The sequence below is a fragment of the Cherax quadricarinatus genome, chromosome 16 (genome assembly GCF_038502225.1).
Source record: "Cherax quadricarinatus isolate ZL_2023a chromosome 16, ASM3850222v1, whole genome shotgun sequence".
NCBI classification, from domain to species: domain Eukaryota; kingdom Metazoa; phylum Arthropoda; class Malacostraca; order Decapoda; family Parastacidae; genus Cherax; species Cherax quadricarinatus.
Genome location: NC_091307.1, coordinates 15,859,688 through 15,884,761, shown reverse-complemented (window position 1 = coordinate 15,884,761; position 25,074 = coordinate 15,859,688). Strand labels below are relative to the sequence as shown.

The 25,074-nt window shown below is 44.3% G+C and overlaps 1 protein-coding gene across 3 annotated transcripts in view; it reads left to right on the top strand.

Moving 5' to 3' along the window:
* The window catches only part of Rap2l (Ras-associated protein 2-like), a 240,021-nt gene that overhangs the window by 153,539 nt on the left and 61,408 nt on the right, over positions 1-25,074 (top strand). For all 3 annotated transcript variants that reach the window (XM_070085429.1, XM_070085430.1, XM_070085427.1), the window contains one exon: positions 7,474-7,678. In XM_070085429.1, the coding sequence (XP_069941530.1) occupies positions 7,474-7,671 (198 nt within the window). In that variant the 3' untranslated portion in view covers positions 7,672-7,678. The remainder of the gene's footprint in view (positions 1-7,473; positions 7,679-25,074) is intronic.

Sequence of the window (25,074 nt, the reverse complement as noted above, 5' to 3'; positions counted from 1 at the left end):
AAAATGCTCCTATTCAAGATTTTACCCTTCATATAACTAATGACTATCTTACCTTCCAATGTTTTCTTACATTGTTCACAAGCAACATGATGTGCCCAGGCCTAGTCTTGGTCCCCAGCTGGCATGACAAAATATGAAATTGTTCCAGAAGTGTCTTGACCACAAAAGCAAAGTTCTGGGATCAAAATTGCTTTTTTAAATTTTGTTTAGTTATAAAGAATTTGGAAATGATGCTTATTTTCCAGGAACACGACAAAAGTGAAATTTTGTTACAGGTGCCAGATCAGCCAGGCTGTGATAGATATGTGGTGGCAGCTGGCCTCCAGCAGCAAGAGCCTGGTTGACCAGGCAAACACCAGACGAGCCTGGCCCATGGCAGGGCTCAAAGAGTAGAGAAACTCTCGAAATTCTTCAAAAGTATATCAAAGGTATGAATGTATTGGCGATTGTACTATATTCCAAGTCAAGAAATTCTAAAATGCAGATTCTATAGGCACGTAAGAAAACCTAGTGAAAATCCCATTGTTAGTGCGTTTGTCATGGTGGGAGAAGAAATAAAGTATTTCTAATGTCTGATGAAAGCAGGCTGGAGAATCTTGGGTTAAAGAAAATTACTACGTAATATAATGCGAGCAACAAGAGAACGTATAATGCAGCAACAAGACAAAACATGTGGAGGAGCAGGAGAAACATTAACACCATACAAAACGCAACAATAAAAACATAAAGAGCAACAAGACGTAGGGATTAACATATTCCAGATGATATCTAGTAATAAGCAGACTGAACAAGGATCAGGTCTGCAAGTTGGAGCCAACTGGAAATCTGTATCAGAACCAGGGTAGTAAAACAGCTTCCTGCTATAAATGCCGGATCAGCTGGGATGTGATGGCTATGTGAGCCTGCGGTCCGCTGGTTAAGGGGGAAACCTGGCTTCAGGCCGGGTTGTGGGAAAAGATGATCCCTCGAAATCAGTCAAAAAATGTAAACCAAGCAAAGTGATATATTGCAAGTCTCCATACTGCATTAAAGTGTCTCATGTTATTTCAACTTGTCGGTATTTACAGACCATCCCACATACAGTGGATGTTGTGTCGCTACAGGAAACACATAATCTAAGAATTAGAGGATGTGACAGACATTGCTTCCCCCAATACTGATAAAGGAGAGCTTAAAACTTTCGCCAACAAGAGTATTCCCGCAGGAAAAGTGGAATGTTCATTTGGGAGCAGAGATGAGAATATCACTTTACGGCTCAAGTTTATACAATATGCAATGAATGTTATCAACATTTACTTTCCCGCAGGGACGCTCAGGGTTGAGCAGTTTCCACAGCATCTCCCTCAGGGGGCTACTCTCTCGGTAGGAGACAAATATACCAGACGTCCCTTGAAAATCAACAGGCAACACTGTGAAATGCCGTTACCCGCCACAGACTTGCAGAAACATGTTATTTATTTGTGTTTGGCGCCTAAGTAACGAGTTTATTATGCACCTGCAGCTCATCCTGTGAACGGTAGTTTGTGCACCCGCAGCTCATCCTGTGAACGGTAGTTTGTGCACCTGCAGCTCATCTTGTGAACGGTAGTTTGTGCACCCGCAGCTCATCTTGTGAACGGTAGTTTGTGCACCCGCAGCTCATCTTGTGAACGGTAGTTTGTGCACCCGCAGCTCATCCTGTGAACGGTAGTTTGTGCACCCGCAGCTCATCCTGTGAACGGTAGTTTGTGCACCCGCAGCTCATCTTCTGAATGGTAGTTTGTGCACCCGCAGCTCATCTTCTGAATGGTAGTTTGTGCACCCGCAGCTCATCTTCTGAATGGTAGTTTGTGCACCCGCAGCTCATCTTCTGAATGGTAGTTTGTGCACCCGCAGCTCATCTTCTGAATGGTAGTTTGTGCACCCGCAGCTCATCTTCTGAATGGTAGTTTGTGCACCCGCAGCTCATCTTGTGAACGGTAGTTTGTGCACCCGCAGCTCATCTTGTGAATGGTAGTTTGTGCACCTGCAGCTAATCCTGTGAACGGTAGTTTGTGCACCCGCAGCTGATCTTGTGAATGGTAGTTTGTGCACCCGTACCTCATCTTGTGAATGGTAGTTTGTGCACCCGCAGCTCATCTTGTGAACGGTAGTTTGTGCACCCGCAGCTCATCTTGTGAATGGTAGTTTGTGCACCTGCAGCTCAGCCTGTGAACGGTAGTTTGTGCACCCGCAGCTCATCTTGTGAATGGTAGTTTGTGCACCTGCAGCTCATCCTGTGAACGGTAGTTTGTGCACCCGCAACTCGTCTTGTGAATGGTAGTTTGTGCACCCGTACCTCATCTTGTGAATGGTAGTTTGTGCACCCGTACCTCATCTTGTGAATGGTAGTTTGTGCACCCGTACCTCATCTTGTGAACGGTAGTGTGTGCACCCCTACCTCATCTTGTGAATGGTAGTTTGTGCACCCGTACCTCATCCTGTGAACGGTAGTTTGTGCACCCCTACCTCATCCTGTGAACGGTAGTGTGTGCACCCCTACCTCATCTTGTGAATGGTAGTTTGTGCACCCGTACCTTATCCTGTGAACGGTAGTGTGTGCACCCGTACCTCATCTTGTGAATGGTAGTTTGTGCACCCGTACCTCATCTTGTGAATGGTAGTTTGTGCACCCGTGCCTCATCTTGTGAATGGTAGTTTGTGCACCCGTACCTCATCTTGTGACTGGTAGTTTGTGCACCCGTAGCTCATCCTGTGAATGGTAGTTTGTGCACCCGTACCTCATCCTGTGAACGGTAGTGGGTGCACCTGTAGCTCATCTTGTGAACGGTAGTTTGTGCACCTGTAGCTCATCTTGTGAATGGTACTTTGTGCACCCGTACCTCATCTTGTGAATGATAGTTTCTGCACCTGCAGCTAATCCTGTGAATGGTAGTGTGTGCATCCGCAGTTGATCCTGTGAATAGTATTTTGAGCACCTACAGCTCATTCTGTGAATGGTAGTTTGCGCACCTCACCTTGTGAATCGTAATTTGTGCACCCGCAGCTTATTCTGTGAGCGGTAATTTATTTTGCTCTCACAGCTAATCCTATGAGTGCTCGTTTATGTACTCAGATATGTTTAACTCGTATAACTGAAGGTTACCTGAAGATTCCAAGAGTCGCAGACATTGCTGCCCGTGTCGGAAGGGTTCGTGGAGATGTGATGGAGTTAAACACCGTCGTTGGATGGTAACACATATATTAGCAGTGTGTGAGAGGGAGAGGCCCAACCTGCCTGTGTTGGCCGTAGACCTAAGCGTGGAGAACTGAGAGAGTTACAGCGATTCTCACGCACACATGCGCATCACGTGACGTCACACGTGCTAGTCGCTGAACCTACTGAAAGGGAGCCTAAATATATACATGGATGATACGATCTACAATATACTACACAAGTATAAGTATAGGGAATTCAGTAGCTATACTGACACCCAGTCCCATGCCAGGTCTCCTGGTGGATGGCCTGATCGATCAAATTGTTTGTGCTAGCCCCATGCAGTGCAACGTAGGTACCACAATCTCGGCTGTTCACTGAAAAAAAAAAGAGTTTGTTTGGCTGTTGTAGATAACTACCGGTCTGTAATTTTCCTTATGTACACTATGAAGGGAGATATGTGTATCTCTTTGCACTTATCTCGCACTGTATTCATTTCACATCTGCTTTTCCTTTGGAAGTAGTTGTAATGTCTGCTTAGCTTCTTGTTCTCATGAGGAGTAATTTCGGTGTGCAGATTTGTGAGTATTGTCTTAAAAATTTTCCAGGTGTAAATTATAATGCATATGCCATCTCGCCCATGTTCAGGGAGTAAAGTTCAAGGTACTTCAGACTTTGCTAGTAATTTAGGGGCTTGATTAAATTTCCACGGACAATGAAGGTTCCCTACATTCTCGAACTTTGCTATTTCGCCAAATCTAAATGGAGCTTTACTGTGCAGTAATATTTCAGTCTATTACAGGTGTTATTAGCTTGGCATTTCTTCTTTCAGAGGTTCTAATTATCTATCGTTTCAATTTTCTTGCGTCTGTAATAGCAACATTGAAAAGTGAGACCTGTTTATATATCAAAATATAGGGATGTACCACCTCTAGCACTTTACTGGGGACCCCTCATCCTCAGAGAAGGCAATAAACGTATCTCGGGAAAACTCAAGGTTCTCCCTGGAGCTGTTAGAATATTTTCTTCTCATACCACCCCCTGTATTTTATATTCTATATGAAATTTTATTAATAGAATACATATACAGAAAACATAAACATGAATACATTGGTACAATATACCAAAGATTGTGAATCCCCTCCAGCTCCTCCAGAGCTGGATGCGAGCCAAGTATACAGCAAGCAGTTCCCTTCTGGATGGCCACGGTGAGGTGCTGGAACATGAAAGTAGCTGCCCTTGGGTCCCTGGTGGTGTCGACGAGTCTGGAACCCAGTTCTTTATGGAAACGTGTGGCATTTTTTTCCCCATGAGACCAAGGTCTCTGATCCCATTGGGACAAATTGATACTGTTGGCTTATGTCCCTATACTTGCTGATCTTGTACTCCCCCCAGTGATCAGCAGCTCCTCCCTGTCGCCCGACACTGTAATGGATGTAGGTGTCAGCCAGTGTCGACACACAGGTATAGTCCCATGCTAAGAGCTTGCCATTCTTCCAAGGATAGATGGTGATCCTGTCGGGGCAGTTTGCTAGGTTGTGAGTATTGTTGGCTGCTAGTGATTGGGGCTCTCGGCTGGGCATCCAGCTGTAGCAAGGGTTCTCCTTATGATGTCGTTGACTTCATTGTGTCTTGCATGCTAGCCCTTGGTTTTGGAACAGTTAAGACCATGTATACCATATTGGTGGGCTTGCGCATCACCGCAGATACACGTATATTCCGTGTGAATTGGGGCAGCAAGGCACAGAGCCACTGTAATATGGAGGGTCCTTGGGTCAAGGCGTGTTCCTATTGTCGAAATGGGAACTGTTTGGAGGATGTCCCCGGAGTGATGTGCACTCACAGCTTGGGGTGACGGGCAGTCTCCATGTCTGATGTTATAGCCTTAAGCATGTTGGCAAGCACCTTTTCAGCGATGGGGCCATCCGAACTTGACTGTAGGCCAGTGCTGCACTAGGTTTTGGTACTGGAGCAGCAAGAGTCTCCCATTCACTGATGGCATGTGTGTAGGGAACCTAGGATAACCCAAAAAAGTCAGTGAGGCGTATTAAATGTCGTTTAAAACGTTAATATAGACATTTTGCTTAATCCATGTACGATATTTTTTTCAAAAATTATATAAACGTGCTACATAACATATAAACATGATAAATATGCCTTCTGAGTCACTGAGGTTGTCTGGAAGAATTTGTTTTAACTCATTTGATACTGTGGAAGAGGATAGGAAAGCCGGTAGGGCAATTTGGGAGGATTTGCGTACTCCCAGCCCCCCTTCCCCCAAGCCTGACTGGAAATGAACCTTGCAACCACTGTCCATCTTCGAGGGAAAGATTCAATTCACACTCTAGCATGGTCGTAAGGAGAGGGTCATATGTATATATGTATATATGTACATTATATAAACACATGGAAACTACTTTTGTGCCTGGTTCGTAACCTGCACATATTATATAGCGTATAATTGAAACCTCTTAACAAGCTTGATCTGCCAAAAGGCACAGCCTAGTTCTTAACATAAGAACAGAGTGGTTCTGCAGTTGGCCAATGGCCAGTTGCAGGAGAAAGTGGAAATTCTTGAAACCCTTGTGCTTGCTTGAGTCATCTATTATTTCACTAGTTACACCCCTGCTTTTAATTGAGGGTATTTTGCGGTGTATTGGGACTCCCTTGTAAGGAGTAATTCCATTGTGTAAATTTGTAATTACAATATCCTGTATAAATTATACATCTTTTTCGTCCGAGCGTTCCCAGTAAATTAGGTTCCTTAATTTATACGGGTAGTGGCATTTTTCTTTCTGTAGTATATTCTCCAAATCCTTTCTGTATTTTAGAATGCGGTAGATACAGGAATACAGAAACAGCCCACAAATATTTATGTTCAGTATTAGCATGTTTTAAGGATCGTAGCTTTATACGATAATGTGTAAGGTATGCTTCATTTTTACTCTTGCACAGATGTGTACACCCAAAAGTGTATAAAATGCGTACAGTCATAAAAATGTGCTGGGGAGTTAAGCAGTAATAGAGGGCGTTTATGGTGCCCTTTACAATGTTCATGTGCTCCGTAAGTACACTAGTGAGCAACGTAAGTAGTGGAGGACGGGCGGGTGGGAAAGCAGTACAAGCACTGCCTTTATCAGCGCGTGTCACAAGACCCAGAGTTCAGCAGCACCTACCTCCAGCAGCTGTAGCCCCGCGTTACCAAGTGGCCTCCACAGTCGATAAATTGTCCTAACTTGGGGCACTTGGTCCTTAAATATCGGGCCGCCGCCCCTTCTCCCCCCCCCCTCCCGCGCGCGCGCGCGTTGCACTCCTAGCACAAATGTAAATGACCCCGTGTGTCAAATTCTAGGAAAGGATGTATGTTGGAGTTACTCGCTTGGACGGATGCAGTTTCACTTATAAACTGAAAATGAAAATAATTACACATTTTGGTCCATCCCGGACCATTTAATTTTGCCATAGACGTAAAACGTTGTCCAGTTTTTATTTCCAGTTTGTGGCCAAGTATTTTCACTTTATTCCAGTATTCGGCTGGTTGTACCCTACTATAATTGTGTTTGTAAGGTTTGAGTCACAGCTCCTGGTAATGCCTTTTAACTCTCATTATCCGACTTTACTGGTAAATTTGTAGCCTCCATGGCCTGATTATACCTAATGAAATGACTGAGAGAGTCTCAGCTTCCGGCCCTGCCTCTTAATTCACATCATGCGGATTTACTGATTCCTCACCTCCAACACCCGATCATGCCTAGTACTGTAAATAAGGCACACTATGCTGGTTTTGGCGTTTTATTACTGAAGACGTTTCGTCCACTAGGGACTTAATTTATTTTTCTTAAAGACAGGTTTGTAGATGAATGGTTCAGAGAACCGACATGTTGATAAATTAGACACATGTGCAACTCGGGTATCTTTATTGAGGATAATAATAAAGATACCCAAGAGTTGCACATGTGTCTAATTTACCATTCTTAAAGACAATTGAGCAAACATTAGAATATATTTAATAGAAAGGGTTTTGGTTTTGAGACCTTGATCACTTCTAACATATTAAAGTGATCAGGGCCCTAGGACCGAAACCTTTTCTAATAAATATGTACAAATGTTTGCTCACGTGTCTTTTTAAACCACTTTTCGGTATCAACTATCAGGGTGTATAATTGAATTGATAAAGTCCCTGGAGGACGAAACTTTTTCATAACCCTCGTATCGTGACTCATTTGCATACTGCCAATACATTTTGATATTGTATTACCACGCCTAGTGCCGATGGCTGATGATGATTTTGTGTTCAGGTGGATCTGGAGCACCAGAGGGAGGTGGTGACGGCGGACGGGATGGCCCTGGCACACATGTGGGGGTGCCCCTTCATCGAGGCCTCCGCCAAGAACAGGTGTAACGTCAACGAGGTCTTTGCTGAGATCGTCCGCGAGATGAATGTCAACCCAGGCAAGAAGGACACTGGCAACTACTGCTGCTGCGTTCTCCTCTAACGGCCAGGTGAGTCCTGTAACGAGCTATGTATATTTGTTGTGCAAGTGTAAGCTGCAACTGTCAGCGACTTCTGCAATTGTCTGGCGAATCCAGTAACAGTCAGGTTATTGTTTTAATGATCAGATAAGTCCTGTAACGACCAGGTAAGTCCCATAAAAGGTTTTTTTTATTAACACTTGTATATTTCCATAATCTTGTTTAAACAAGACTATGGTAATTATTCGATTTCTGTAAAAAAAAAAAAATTCAAGTGTTCCAGTATCTTACTGTGTTCTACAGAAGATAGGCTGGATTGTTCGGCTAGTACCAACAGCGGTTGAGCAAGCCATCAACCACGAGGACTGATCAGGTACCGGGCCGCGAGGGAGGGAGGGGGCTGCTGTGTCCATTCTCGGAATCATCTTCAGGTAACCTTCAGGTATCAACTGACTACTGATATTGCTGGCCTTCAGGACGCTGAAAATATGTAGTGTTTGCCTTTACACAGTATTATATGTTGCTTAAGACTATACAAATACTGTTTTGGAATGGTAAGATGGTAGTTAAATATGGTAAGACACCATAAAAAATAAACCAAGACTTAATAATTGAATAAAATTTGCAAGTTTATTGAATGCATAATTCAAAATTTGTATACTTTTATTTAATGATAAAATTAAACTCGGTAGCGAGCTAGCTCCTCACCAAACTAAACGTTTTCTGCTAATAAATATTTGTACGTAGTGTCTCCTATCATATTGATATTGACAGAGTTATCCTGCGTGGCGTTGGCGACCCTACTGCTGGAGTCTTGAATATTTTAAATTTCACCTCAAAACTCATGAAAGATTGGAGAAAGCACTTGGCAACTTTGGGTTCCTACCCTGGGGCGGTCGCCTTCCCTCCATTCCTTGTGCCACAAAATGTGTATTTTTACATGTAATGATTTATACGTTTTATATATATATATATATATATATATATATATATATATATATATATATATATATATATATATATATATATATATATATATATATACACATACACACACACACACACACACACACACACACACACACACACACACACACACACACACACACACACACACACACACACACGCAAGGAATTCGCAAGAGCAGGCGAAATATACACAAGGAGGAGACTCGAACCTACGAACCTTCGAACAAGGTACGCAGTGCCTTACCATTCTCACCACACTGGACCAATACCTTGGCGTCTAGCCTAAACTAGACGTTTGATCCAAGGCAGCCAGCTTTCAGGGAGAAGGCTTACAGCTTTTCATCTCATCCCCTGCATGCATCAGCCTTACCAGAGATTTTAACAGTGCAAGGAATTCGCAAGAGCAGGCGAAATATACACAAACACTGATCTCTGGCTGTAGTGGAGGGAAGGCGGGGTAGGGGTCGGCCTAGGAAAGGTTGGAGGGAGGGGGTAAAGGAAGTTTTGTGTGCGAGGGGCTTGGACTTCCAGGAAGCATGCGTGAGCATATTTGATAGGAGTGAATGGAGGCAAATGGGAAATACAATGCCTGTACATTAAAGGAGGGGTGTAGGATATTGGCAGTTTGGAGGGACGTCTAAACTGCGTATCTGAGCGTCTCTGTAAAGACAGTGATTATGTATGAGTGATGGTGAAAGTGTTGAATGATGAAAGTTTTTTCTTATATATATATATATATATATATATATATATATATATATATATATATATATATATATATATATATATATATATATAAACTTTCATCAGAGACTGTCATGTAGGGGGGTAATGATTAGGGGAATATGGGGGTAAGAGAAGGGAGTCAGTAGGCAGGGGACAGGCAGGCGAGGTGGTAGGAGAGGTGATTAGCGGAGGTAGGTAAGTAATGTGAGGTCACTGGTGACTACAACTTCACCTCTCATTACTCTACCCACCACTCCACACTACTCACCCTCTCACTACTTTAACTAAACATAAATAAATGGAAATAAGAATAAATAACGGGGACAGTGAATATTACTATTCTACTCAAACACAGTTTATTATTAAGATTATTAAGTCCTTGTACAATAATATATTTGGGAACAGGAGCACATCATTGGGGTTTAGATAAATGGGGTGGTACACATAAGCAGTGAGACAGGGAACACAATCAACTTGACGAAAATGAATATAACTTACAATATAGTTCAGAGGGGAGTTCATCACAGGAGCTAAGCCACAGGTCCCAAGACCTACACAGCACGAGTACTGCGCCAAGCCAGTACTCTGCCCAATGCCTCTAACAGTCTCCTCCAGAGACTTCAGTAGCCTTCTCCCGAGCCCTGCACCCCAGCCGCAGCTCCTCTCGAAGTCTCTGCTCGGAGCTCTGCACCCAGGCCAGTGCTCCGCACGAATCTCATGATCATGCTCTTCCTTGGGCTTTTATGGTGGTCCAAGCACCCTCCACAACCACGTGTACGACCTGACGCCTAGGTCTGACGCCGTCAAGAACAAAAGACCTCAGACGTGGGCGTGGCTACAGACGTTTGCCAAGGCAAGGTGTGACCATATAATTGGTTAAATTAGGTCTCCCCAGAGACCTCACAAGCCCAGCTACATCACAAGACACAGACAGACGGAAAGATCGCAGTCAGCAGGACTCGATACTGCTACTGGGATGGACAAGATTCCCAGGCAGTGCTCTCATCCACTCAGCCACACAAACGCCACTTGTATAAGCTGGGCAGCCTGGTTCACAAGCCATGTTGACCACGCAAGCACCAGACTAGCTTAGCCCATGGCCAGGCTGTGATGGATATGTGGGGCAGCAGGCCTCCAGCAGCAACAGCCTGGTACATCAAAGGTAAGTTGCAGTGGTTCCTTTGATGTGTCTTTACTAAAACTATGAACGCTTCTTCACCATGAGAATACTGGCCATTTGTAACGCAATAAATTAAACAGTTTACAACAAACTCAAAATTTCTAAAGGAAACTTTAGACGAAGTTTGTGGCCGTCGTGAACATTGCCAGTGGAGAGTGATGGTCCAGAAGGAACCTAAACGTTGTTTTAAATTTCTCCTCAGACTTGTGGGTTAGTTGTGGCACTTGCATTGTTAATGTTCCCCCAGTTTGGATAACAGAGATTCGCCACCCCTTCAGGAAAACCGTGAAAAAGCGTTGTGCTTTTTTTTTTTATCTGCCCATCCTTATATTTTATACTGCACAAAAACTAATATAACCACCTAACTTATTCTTGCCAACAGTTAAACGATAAGAATTACCGAAAAATTTACCAAAAATATCAGGGTATCTTAAAAATTTCCATAATAGTTTAATTAACTTTTGACTTTGGGAACATCTTCTGTTAATCTTTGGATAGCTTATAACCCTTGAAATAGGTCGTAGTTATATCTCTCATTTTGTGTCTTGTTAGTGCTAGGCCCCAGTCGGGTTTGGCTGCAGACCAGACTTCTCATGGGTTGCAAGAGAAGTTTCTCTTGCCACCCATGAGAGAGCTGAGGTCTTTTGCATTAAGATCACCAAGGAGTGCGGCCTGACGGAAATTCATTCTGTCGTGTGAATTCAGTGGTCAAATCTCCCACCATCATCAGGTCATCATAATGTGAATTTTCCCGAGATACATCACAAAGCACATCTCTTCATGATTGTTGTTGCTGGTGAAGCAAAACAGAAGCGCCTACGCATGCGCGCACGCACGCAAGCGGGCTCCACCTCTGGTGCAAGCTGTAAGCCCCAGTTTACCTACAGACAGTACACAGATAACTCGCACACAGGAGAATGAAACTTATGACGACGTTTCGGTCCGACTTGGACCATTAACTAGTAAAACTGTGCGGGTTATTTATGTATTGTTCCAGTCATGGTATTGTGCCTTTTTATTCTTTACCTATTGACAATTTCGGAGTTCACTGCCCCTGCGACCTGGTCCCAGACCAGGCCTCACGGTCTGATCAATCAGGCTGTTGGTACTGGCCACATGCAGTCCAATGTAGGCTCTTGAAAACAGCTAGAGACCGACCTAGAATCACTTTAAATTTTCTTCCTTACCACTCCACATATATTATTTTCTTAGGCAATTATTTGTTTTATTGGCACAAGCGTGTATACATTATAAATCTCCATGGATTTCCATTTCTAATGGAACAAAGTGATATCCATGGCCCAAGTCTCCAGAGTTGAGTTTAGATTCTTCCTTGTGATAGGCACCACCAGCACCATGCTGCCCAACACAAATGAATACAGGTGTCAGCCAAGCAGATACGCAGGTATAGTCCCACAATACATGTCTGTCAGTGTGTGTGTGTGTGTGTGTGTGAGAGAGAGAGAGAGACAGAGAGAGAGACAGAGAGAGAGAGAGAGAGAGACAGAGAGAGAGACAGAGAGAGAGACAGAGAGAGAGACAGAGAGAGAAACTAGGGGCTCATGTGGAGGTATAAAAGCCTTCGTCCTAAGCTTCTGAGGAATCAGATGGAGTGATAACCGAGGCTGGGCATGAGTAGTGAGAGTTAGAATCCTCACTGGCAAAATGGAAATACGTGATCGCTTTCATTCATTTACACACATCTTCAGAGTAACTAGTAGACGGTGGTGGGGTAGTTGAGTGGTGGTTGGAATTGAGTGGTGGTGGTGGTGGTGGTGGTAGGATGTGTGGTGGTGGGATGTGTGGGTTGTAGTGGGTAGTAATGTTCGTAGGTGGGCATCCTCATTCCACTTGACACGTTGCAAGAAAGATCGTTTGTGATGTACCCGAGAGATTCCCACCATACCCTCCTTAGGGAGTTGTAAGTGGCTTGCTGGGCCCCTCAAGAGAGACTGCTGAGACTCCTAAGATAGCAGGCTGGGATTAGTAACGAGTTGCGCTAAGGCAGAAGATAAGTTATTGGACGTACGGGACTAGAGAAGATGAAGTGATGGGACCTATGAAGACTATGCTGGAACTAAGTGATGAGGTACTAGGACTTCAGTGTGTGTGTGTGTGTGTGTGTGTGTGTGTGTGTGTGTGTGTGTGTGTGTGTGTGTGTGTGTACTCACCTAGTTGAGGTTGCAGGGGGTCGAGTCCGAGCTCCTGGCCCCGTGTGTGTGTGTGTGTGCTAACCCAGTTGTGGTTGCAGGGGTCGATTCACAGCTCCTGGCCCCGCCTCTTTACTGGTCGCTACTAGGTCACTCATCCTGCTCCAGGAGCTTTATCATACCTCTTCTTAAAGCTATGTATGGATCCTGCCTCCACTACATCACTTCCTGACAACTCTGTCTCTGAAGAAATACTTCCTAACATCCTCGTGATTCATCTGAGTCTTCAACTTCCAATTGTGACCCTTTGTTGTTGTGTCCCATCTCTGGAACATCCTGACTCTGTCCACCTTGTCAATTCCTCTCGGTATTTTATGTCGTTATCATATCCCCTCTCTCCTGTCTTCCTGTGTCGTCAGGTCGATTTCCCTTAGCCTCTCCTTGTGGAACATGCCCCTTAGCTCCGGGACAAGTCTCGTTGCAAACCTTTGCACATTCTCTAATTTCCTTACGTGCTTGGCTAGGTGTATTTTCTAAACTGGTGCTGCATACTCTAATATAGGCCTGACACACGATGTACAGGGTCCTGAACGATTCCTTATTGAGATGCCGGAATGCTATTCTTAGGTTTGCTAGGCGCCCATATGCTGCAGCAGTTATTTGGTTGATGTTCGCCTCAGGAGATGGGCCCGGTGTTATACACACCCCAAGATCCTTTTCCTTGAGTGAGGTTTGTAATGTCTGGCCCCCTAGACTGTACTCCGTCTGCGGTCTTCTTTGCCCTTCCCCAGTCTTCATGACTTGGCGCTTGGTGGGGGCTGAACTCCAGGAGCAAATTTTCAGACCAGGCCTGCAGCCTGTCTAGATCCCTTTGTAGTTCCGCCTGGTCCTTGTCCAATTGAATTTTCATCAACTTCACATCATCTGCAAACAGGAACACTTCTGAGTCTATTCCTTCCATCATGTTGTTCACATACACCAGAAACAGCACCGGTCCTATGACTGACCCCTATGGGACCCAGCTCGTCGCAGGCGCCCACTCTTGACACCTCGTCACGTACCATGACTTGATGTCTTCCCGACAGGTATTCCTTGATCCATTGCAGTACCTTCCCTTTTATACCTGCCTGGTCTTCCAGCTTATGCACTAATCTCTTGTGTGGAACTGTGTCAGAAGCCTTCCTACAGTCTAAGAAAATGCAATCTACCCACTCCTCTCTCAATTGCTTTACTGCTGCCACTCTGTCATAGAACTCCAGTACGTTTGTGACACAGGATTTCCCGTCCCTGAAACCGTGCTGGTTGTCGTTGATGAGCTCATTCCTTTCTAGGTGTTCCATCACTCTTCTCTTGATAATCTTCTCCATAACTTTGCATACTATACATGTTGGTGACACTGGTCTGTAGTTTAGTGCTTCGTGTCTCCTTTTTTAAAAACTGGGACTACATTTGCTGTCTTCCATACCTCAGGTAGTTGCTCTGTTTTGATAGATGTGAATATTAAAATGGTTTAAAATACTGACAGGTTCGGTAGATGTGTTGAAAATTGTTGTTAGTGGCACACACAGCACCTCTGCTTCCTCTTTCAGGATCCATGGAGAGATGTTATCCGGCTCCATCGCCTTTGAGGTATCTAGCTCACTTAGCAGCCTCTTCACTTCTTTCTCGGTTATATGTATTGTGTCCAACGCTTGGTGTGTACCCCACCTCTCCATCTTTCCGGAGTCCCTTCTTTCTCCTCTGTGAAACTTCTTTGAATCTCATGTTGAGCTCCTCACATACTTCTCGGCCGTTTTTGTAATCTCCCCTCCTTCCTTCGTCAGCCTGATTACTTGGTCCTTGATTGTTGTTTTCCTCCTGATGTGGCTGTACAACAGCTTCGGGTCAGATTTGGCTTTCGCTGCTATATGATTTTCGTAATGTCATTGGGCCCCTTCTTACCTCTGCATATTCATTTCTGGCTCTGCAACTGCTCTTCTTATTCTCCTGGTTCCTTCTATACGTCTTTCATTCTCTAGCACACTTGGTTTTGGCCTCTCTGCACCTTTGAGTGAACCAAGGGCTTATACTTTCTTTCTCGTTATTTCTGTTACCTTTGGATACAAACCTCTCCTCAGCTTCCTGGCATATTGTTATCTCATATTCCATCATCCCATTTTCTGATTTCCCTGCCAGTGCTCTGTCTCATTGAATCTCGTGCAAGAAGTTCTTCATGCCTGTGTAGTTCCTCTTGTAGTTTGGCGTCATTTGTCCTGCCCTTCCTGCTTCCCTCTCCACTTGTAATTTTACCATGTATTTGAAGCTCAGAACCACAAGGTCACTGGCCCCGAGGGGTCTTTCATATGTGATGCCCTCCACTACTGAAAGTGAATACTAGGTCCAGTCTTGCTGGTTCATCCTCTCCTCGCTCTGGTAATAATAGGAACACTTCAGTCTGGTAGTGTCCCTTACGTGTTGGTACATGAAGTTTTCCAGTACCACCTCCATCATCATTGTGATTGAAGTCATCCACAATCAGTAGCTTTGCCCTGCTCGCATAAGCTCTTCTGGCCACTTCAACCAGTGTGTCAACCATCCCCTTGGAGAAAATGCATTGAAGATGCACTAATCACTGTCAGTAACACTATAAAGCAAAAATCCGGTAGTTACAGTATTTCAAAATTACTAATCAAGAGGATATTACCCATCCTGGGAACTGCTGTTACATGATGTCAGCAGGTCCCTCTCTAGCCTCACCTCCTTAGTTCCACTACTACTACTACTATCACCTCTACCCACGCGTCATTTCACCTGACTCCTGCCACTATATATATGCGTTTTCTTAGTTTTGTCTGTATTAGGACTGAAGAAGCCACTCGTGGCGAAACGTTTCCTTTAATAAATGTCCTGAACTGTACATAAGTGTCTTTTTCCACATCTTGTCGGTATCACCATACCATTTCCTCATCCCCTTGTTATTCTCATCATACTCTTGCCTTGGCCTCCTGCTGTTCAGTAGAGGGTTATACATCACTGCAATTAAAACCTTGGGACCTCTCTTGCTTCTCCTCTGCCTCCTTTCTCCAGCTCGTCAAAATCTCATTGGTTTTTGATGAGCAGCGCCATTCCTCCACCCCCTCTGTTCCCTCTCTCTTTCCTCAGGATCTGATAGCTCTTTGGAAAGATGGCAGCTGTTATCATTCCCGTGAGCTTGGTTTCGGTGAGAGCTATGATTGTGTGTGTGTGTGTGTGTGTGTGTGTGTGTGTGTGTGTGTGTGTGTGTGTGTGTGTGTGTGTGTGTGTGTGTGTGTGTGTGTGTGTACTCCCCTAATTGTGGTTGCAGGGGTCGATTCATAGATCCTGGCCCCGCCTCTTCACTGGCCGCTACTGGGTCACACTCCCCGCACCATTAGCTTTATCATACCTCTGCTTAAAGCTATGAATGGATCCTGCCTCCACTACATCGCTTCCCAAACTATTCCGCTTCCTGACTACTCTGTGACTGAAGAAATACTTCCTAACATCCCTGTGATTCATCTGTGTCTTCAACTTCCAACTGTGTTCCCTTGTTGCTGTGTCCCGTCTCTGGAACATTCTCTGTCCACCTTGTCAATTCCTCTCAGTATTTTATATGTCGTTATCATGTCCTCCCTATCTCTCCTGCCTTCCAGTGTCGTCAGGTCGATTTCACTTAACCTCTCCTCGTAGGACATACCCCTTAGCTCTGGGACTAGTCTTGTTGCAAACCTTTGCACTTTCTCTAGTTTCTTTACGTACTCGCCTATTTGTACTCACCTATTTGTGGTTGCAGGGGTCGAGTCCTAGCTCCTGGCCCCGCCTCTTCACCGGTTGCTACTAGGCCCTCCCTCTCCCCGCTCCATGAGCTTTATCAAACCTCGTCTTAAAACTGTGTATGGTTCCTGCCTCCACTACGTCATTTTCTAGGTTATTCCACTGCCTTACAACTCTATGGCTGAAGAAATACTTCCTACTATCTCTCTGACTCATTTGTGTCTTCAACTTCCAATTGTGGCCTCTTGTTTCTGTGTCCCCTCCCTGGAACATCCTGTCTTTGTCCACCTTGTCTATTCCACGCAGTATTTTATATGTCGTTATCATGTCTCCCCTGACCCTCCTGTCCTCCAGTGTCGTCAGGCCGATTTCCCTTAATCTTTCTTCATAGGACATTCCCCTTAGCTCTGGAACTAACCTTGTCGCAAACCTTTGTACTTTCTCTAGTTTCTTGACGTGCTTTATCAAGTGCGGGTTCCAAACAGGTGCTGCATACTCCAGTATGGGCCTGACATACACGGTGTACAGTGTCTTGAATGATTCCTTACTAAGGTATCGGAATGCTGTTCTCAGGTTTGCCAGGCGCCCATATGCTGCAGCAGTTATCTGATTGATGTGTGCTTCCGGAGACATGCTCGGCTTTATACTCACCCCAAGATCTTTCTCCTTGAGTGAGGTTTGCAGTCTTTGGCCACCTAGCCTATACTCTGTCTGTGGTCTTCTGTGCCCTTCCCCTATCTTCATGACTTTGCATTTGGCAGGATTAAATTCGTGCCTGGCTAGATGTGTGTGTGTGTGCGTACGCGCGCGCGCGCGCGTGTGCGCGTGCACGCGTGAGTGCGCTCGCTAAAGATACTATTAGTAGTAGCATGAGTATAGACAAGTGAAGCGAGAGTAACGTATCATGATAGTAAAACATCGTGTAAGCGGGTACCGAGGGTCGATCTGAAAGAGTGAAGTATATAGGAAGGCCACCAATGTGGCCTTCCTATATACTGCAAACTTAAACTTTCTGTCAACCCGGTGTATTAACACATCTAAGAATGGAAGTTTACAGTCCACCTCTTTCTCCATGGTGAATTTAATAGATCATTATTGAATTGATTAAGCTGTGTGTAGTTGATTGCAAGTTTGAGTTAGAGTGGAAATACTATACTCAAAAACAGTGTTTGTGGCTATGGGTAATCCGTTCTCCCCCCCCCCCCTATTGAGCAATCTGTTTGTAGAATTTTTCTTCTGAGAGCCTATAGAGTGTGCAGTCTGGGGTTCCTGGATGAAGAAATTAGGAAAATATTTGTCATTGGCATGAAATTGCGGTATCCTAAGGTGTTTGTGAAATCTTCCTTACTGGCAACCAAGAAAACTTGTTATAGAACAGACCCTAGGATAACACCTCAGACCAAGAATGTGCTGGTTTTCCCATTCAACGAGAATTTATCCTGCCGAATGCCCTTAAAAGATTTAATATGCAAGTAGTATTTAAAAATTCATGGACTGTTAGAAGCATTCTGATAAAGAATTCACCCCAACAGCGTGTTGGTGGTGTCTACAGAATTGGTTGCAACAGTTGCAGTCTCTCCTATTTGGGACAGACGGGAAAACCGCTGAAAGTCAGAATTTCACATAACTGTTATTCGATACTTATAGCACAGGAGTCGAACGCAATTTTCAACCACATTAGAGCTTGTAATAACCCGGCTAATTGGCAGGAAGCAAGAGTCATTTTCCCTTGTTCCTCTCGGCTTAAAAGGAATATTGTAGAATCGGTAATTATTAAGCAAGATAAGTATGGATTATTCAATATCAGTGACGGGTTAGTCAAATTAGATGCGTTTTCAGTTGAGGCAATAATAAAACTGGGCTCTTATACAAATTCATTAGATTGTCTTAAATGTAATGCCACACTGAGGAATTATGGCCTATTTTTCCTGTAGTTTAAGAACATAAGAATGTAGGAACACTGCAGAAGGCCTACTGGCCCATACGAGGCAGGTCCTTATCAAAACGACATCTACCTAAAGCTACTCAAGAAATAACTCCCGTACCCCTTGACACCAATCAAACCCAGCCCCCTAGTTTCTGAAGGCTGAACCAGATTTTGCCTCAGAATTATGTGGGATGAATAACTATGGCCGTCTTCCTTGTAATTAAATGAGTTTATTTTAATGAGCACCGTTTCCTTTACATAGCTTCTAGAAGTCTCCCCTTTAAATGTTACCGTTTTCTCGTCCTTTTAAATGGTCCCGCTTCCTCGTGGATGGTTACTCCATAATTGCCAGTGACTTCTATATCACATTAGTTACGGTTAGGCTACTATTACAATATCAATGCTTATGGATTTTTTCTAATGCTATAATATTCATCCTTCTGGCTATGGGCACTGGTGTGCCTGGGGGCACTTCCTGTTCCCTTCTCTCTCTCTCTCTTTCTCTCTCTTTTTTTTTTACACAGGGTTTGACAAGGTTAAGGATCCCTAGCTTTATTGACAAGCTATTTACAGGTTAAGGATTCCTAACTTTATTGGCAAGCTAAGAGCTGTTACCTACATCAGCTCATTTGAAAGCATTTTTATTGTTATGAGACATACAAGTAGGGAACAGGATGAAGTTGGAGCCATCTGTGGGCCAGCATTTTCATTTGATCAACTGACTTTATCTCGTTGACATCATTATGCTGTACGAATGTGTTCCATACTCGAGTCATCCTGGGTATATATGATCTCAGATGGAGTGATGTTCTGGAGAAGGGTACAGCCAGAGTGAAGTTGCTGCTTTCTGCCCGTCTTGTGGCATAAAAGCTTGTTTCACGCTGTCCTCGAAGTGGATCCAAGTGTGGTACTTTGACAATATTGGCCTTGTACATAACAGTAAGCCCACCCACATCCCTCCTGTGTTGAAGGCTCTGCTGAAATGACAGATCTATCCAGGATGGGTCCAGGCGAGAGATGAGTCGTCTTGCTCTGTTCTCTACCCTGTCAAGCAGTCGCAGATGAGAGGGATGGGGGGCAGGCAAACCAAGAAAGTGGAACATACTCAAGGTGTGAGCGTACTTGTGCCTCGTACAGAATCTTGCAACCCCTACTGTCAAGCAGATGCGAGATACGGCGAAGTGCTGTAAGCTTCTTGGCTGCCTTGTTTGCAAGATTTACAACATGGTTCTTTGTGGTCAGTTTGGAGTCAGATTTCACCCCAAGGATATCAACTTCTTCTCCAGGTGCCAACACCCTCCCATTCATCCTTACTACTGCACCAGCATTACCATCATGGTGCCTAGAGACTATCATCATTTGCATTTTCTCAGGTGCAAATGTTACTTGCCATCTATTTCCCCAAGCTGATATAGCTCTTAGCTGGTGATTGATGTAGCTTAGAGCAGCTGGCATTTCTTCTCTTGGATAAGTGAATGTCAGTGTACAGTCGTCTGCATATGCATGGGATTCTGGGATGAGATGAAGAAGCTCATTGAAGTAGACATTCCATAACAATGGTCCCAGCACGCTTCCTTGTGGAACACTTGCCCCAACAAGATGTCTTGCTGATTTCGTTCCATTGAGAACTACCCTTAGAGATCTACCATGAAGGTAATCACTGAGGAGACACCACAGGGGTCAGTGTAGGGCCTCCTGTTGTTCACAATTTACATAAACGACACTGATGAGGGCATAAAGAGCGACATAAGCAAGTTTGCCGATGACACCAAAATAGGCCGTCGAATTCATTCTGACGAGGATATTAGAGCACTACAGGAAGATTTGAATAGACTGATGCAGTGGTCGGAGAAGTGGCAGATGCAGTTTAATATAGACAAATGCAAAGTTCTAAATGTTGGACAGGAAAATAACCATGCCACATATAAACTAAATGTCGATCTTAATATGACGGATTGCGAAAAAGATTTAGGAGTTCTGGTTAGCAATAATCTGAAACCAAGACAACAGTGCATAAGTGTTCTCAAAGCTAACAGAATCCTTGGCTTCATATCAAGAAGCATAAATAATAGGAGTCCTCAGGTTGTTCTTCAACTCTATATATCCTTGGTTAGACCTCATTTAGATTATGCTGCACAGTTTTGGTCACCGTATTACAGAATAGATATAAATGCTCTGGAAAACATACAAAAGAGGATGACAAAGTTGATCCCATGTATCAGAAATCTTCCCTATTAGGATAGACTGAGGACCCTGAATCTGCACTCTCTATAAAGGCGTAGAATAAGGGGGGGATATGATTGAGGTGTATAAATGGAAGACAGGAATAAATAATGGGGTTGTAAATAACGTGCTGAGAATATCTAGCCTAGACAGGACTCGTAGCAATGGTTGTAAGTTGGAAAAATTCAGATTCAGGAAGGATATAGGAAATCACTGGTTTGGTAATAGAGTTGTGGATGAGTGGAACAAACTCCCAAGTACAGTTTTTTTTTTTTTTTTTTTTTTTTTATTCGCCGGTATTCTCCCGGCCCGGGTCTTTTCCAAGTAGTGGTGACCCGGCCTTGGCTCCCTATCTGGGGAGTGTCTCGAGACTAAAGTCTCCCATGGGAGGAGGTATAGTACCTCCTCATCTTTGGGACCAACTGTCCCCATGCCTAGCCACATTCCCCGCCCTCACGGGGCTCGTAGGGAGAAGCTAGGCCTCTGGTCTGCCATCTACCCCGCCTCAAAGGGGCTCGTGGGGATGGCAGTCTTATGAGCTGCAGATGGTAGCAAGCTCAGGCCTTCCAAGTACAGTTATTGAGGCTAAAACGTTGTGTAGTTTTAAAAATAGGTTAGATAAATACATGAGTGGGTGTGGGTGGGTGTGAGTTGGACCTGATTAGCTTGTGCTACTAGGTCAATTGCCGTGTTCCTTCCTTAAGTGAATGTGACCTGACCTGACTAGGTTGGGGCATTGGCTTAAGCCGGTAGGAGACTTAGACCTGCCTCGTATGGGCCACTAGGCCTGCTGCAGTGTTCCTTCTTTCTTATGTTCTTATGTAGAGGGCTCTGGTGGCCTGGTGGTTAACGCTCTCGCTTCACACGGTGAGGGCCTGGGTTCGATTCCCAGCCAGAGTAGAAACATTGGACGTGTTTCTTTCAACCTGTTGTCTATGTTCCCCATCAGTAAAATGGGTACCTGGGTGTTAGTCGACTGGTGTGGGTCGCATCCTGGGACACTGACCTAAGGAGGCCTGGTCACAGACCGGGCCGCGGGGGCGTTGACCCCCGGAACTCTCTCCAGGTAAACTCCAGGTAGAGCCTGCAGTTCCCAGAGCTAAGAGGCCTTGGTGCCACACACGGTCGAAAGCACCAGCAATGTCCAGTGCTACCACACAGCTGACTTTGGATTCATCCAGTGACTGGTGCCACTTAGTGGAGAGGTTTAACAACAGATCAGCAGCAGAGTAACCTTTCCTGAAGCCATATTGACGGTCACAAAGTAGTGAGTGGTAGTCAAAAAACTCTGTCTTAAGATTATTGTCTCAAGGATCTTGCCAGTGATTGACAGCAGTGACACTGGTCTATAGTTGCTGATTTCTGCTCTGCCCTTCTTTTTGTGAACAGGGACTACATTTGCCTCTTTCCACAGAGAAGGTCATGTACACTGTACTAGGCAGTGCTGAAAGATGCGAGTTAGAGGTGCTACTAGCTGGTCTGCACATCTCGGCAATCTTGGGCTCGACTTGTCTGGGCCCACAGCCTTTTCTTGGTCAAGCGATTTAAGAAGGAAATGCACCTCCTCCTGCCTTATTGTCACCATTGACAGTTTTGACACAGTTCTTGCAGCTAGCCAAGGAAGGTCCCTTGCTGGATCAGGAACTTGCATTTTGGTAGCAAAGTGTTCGGCAAAGAGGTCCACTTTCTCTTGACTACTAGTAGAGGTGGTCCCATCCTGTCGATTTAGAGGTAGAATGAGTTCATCAGGCAGATAACCTTGTCTGTCCTTGACCAGGGACCACGAGGTTTTGGAGCCTACCCTACCTGATGCTAGCTTTCTTTTTGTGTCCACCTCCCATTTAGCGATGGCCCACTTTTGAACGTCACCCATATGCCTACAGGCTTGCCTGTGCAAGTTCCTGTTATAGATGGTAGGATGTCTCTTATACCTTCCCATGCCTTGTACTTAGCAGTAGCAGCCTCTCTACAACGAAAGCCAAACCAAGGCTGCTCTGTAGGATTCGTCACATATTGCCGGTGAGGAATGTGTTTGTGTTGTAGATTAAGGATGTGTCCAATGAAGGCTTTCACTTGGTTGTCAACATCCCCTTGGAGAAGAGCATTCCAATCGGTGGTGGCGAGCTCAGAGCAAAGGGCTGGCCAATTACCTCTCTCTCTCTCTCTCTCTCTCTCTCTCTCTCTCTCTCTCTCTCTCTCTCTCTCTCTCTCTCTCTCTCTCTCTCTCTCCCTCTCTCCCTCTCTCCCTCCCCCTCCCTCACTGCAGCGAAGATGTCCTTCAGGATCGTATTTGCTTGGACATCCTCTTTTCTGCAATTTTGCAGGCTCCTGATGTGTTGATTGCAACATGAAAGGCCTAGAGCTACTAATAACATCACTGCGACTAGCCAAGGACTCGAACCCATGTTGCTTTGACCCGCCTCATGGTGAGCAAAAATCTCATGACGCTCTAAGCCACAGGATCACCAAATCCTACAAGAATCAAGCGCCCAACAGAGCTAGAGTTCGAGTCTTGGCTAGTCGCAGTGTTGTTATTGATTAAATACCACTCGTTCCTGGTTACAATAATATAAAATACTGCTTGTGGAGGCTAGTATACCAAACGGGGAGTAGAATGAAATTAGCTCAGAGGCACCCACACAACACCTAGCTCTGCTGGGTGCTTGATTCTTGTAGGATTTGGTAGTCCTGTGGGTTAGAGCGTCGTGTGATTTTTGCTCACCATGGGGCGGACCAAAATGACATGGGTTAGAGTCCTTGGTTAATTGCAGTGTTTATATATATATATATATATATATATATATATATATATATATATATATATATATATATATATATATATATATATATATATATATATATATATATAATTCAGAGAAACCATTCAGTTTGCATGTATTTAAATTTTTTTTTTGCTTGATCTAGTAGCACTCTTGTAAATGTAACGTGTTTTTGGAACTAATGGTGTCTTTGGGTAACTTGTGTCACACATCAAAAAGCCTATTTTTTCCTGTCCGTGTTTGCGTGTCTCTTTATTGAACTTAAATGCCTTCGAACTAATTATTATTATTATTATTATTATTATTATTATTATCTTATTTCTCACCTTTATATATAATATTTTAGTGTATCCATACAAGAAAGCTTACTGACTACAGAAATTCATTTGACAATTAATTATGTTTTCCAGCTTATATACGCTCTGGAAGGTAGGTGATATGGAGTAGGTGCTGGGATTAGGGGATAAGGCGAGTGTGACGGGACGAGAAGGTAAAAGCGTGCTGGGATTAAAGAGTTAGGGAGTCGATGTGATTATGAGATGAGAGGGTGCTGGGAGTAGGTGTTGGAAAGAGGGACTGTGAAAAGTGGTGAAAGTGTTAGGAACGTGTCAGACAATATTGGAGGAGACGCACACCGTAGCTTACATTGTGTGACAGGTAAATGTTGTGTTAATGATGGATCTGTTGCTCCTTTGGGAGTTGGCAGGTGAAGTTGGCAGATACTTTTGTTGGAAAGCGATGATGGTAGAGTTGGCTGTGTTTAGTTTTGGCAAATGTTTGGATTGTAGTTATTAGTACAAGAAAAACGGCTTTATTCGGATTGTTAATCCAGGGAAGTATATATAACCCGATATGAGTAAGTGGAATCTTCTGTCTAGCGGAGGATGTTCCAGTTGTTGGTAACGTATAAGCTGGAGTTAATGTTTTTAATGCATATGGCGTGACTGCATCTGCTGGGAGAGCTGATGTCTCCAGACATACGGCACACTGTAGTGCCTCATAGTGAACAGAAGAAAAGGTATCCCTTCATCGTGGTCTCTAGAAAAATGTTCACAGTAAGCTCTCATCATAGATTTCAGCGTCTGATGAAATCTTTTCTAGAGCACCTTGGGTGGTAACTGGTAGAAAGTATACACGTTATTCCTAGGTGGGATAGTAGGCTTTATAGTAGCCCCATGCTAGGAAAGTCCTACTTTCAACCATTCCCACTTGTATATCTGTAACTTATTTTAAATGCGCCCAATGCAGTTTCTTCATAACTGCTTGGCAATTTGTTGAATTCATCTACAGCTCCATTTCTAATACAATGGTTTTTTAACAGATTTCTAAATCTGAAGTTATCCATCTTGGAACCATTGAAGCAAGTTGAGTGAAGAAGAGATAGAATAGAAGTGAGTGAAGGGGAGACATGATAGGACTAGTAGTGTGAGACCTGAGGCAAATGAAGGAGAGCTATGGTAGGACTGGTAGTGTGAGACCTGGGGTGAATGAAGGAGAGACATGGTAGGACTGGTAGTGTGAGACCTGGGGTGAATGAAGGAGAGACATGGTAGGACTGGTAGTGTGAGACCTGGGGTGAGTGAAGGAGAGACATGGCAGGACTAGTGGTGAGTGTAAGACCTATGGTAAATGAAGGAGAAACATGGTAGGACTAGGGTAAGTGAGACCTGGGTTGAATGAAGGGGAGACGTGGTGAGGGA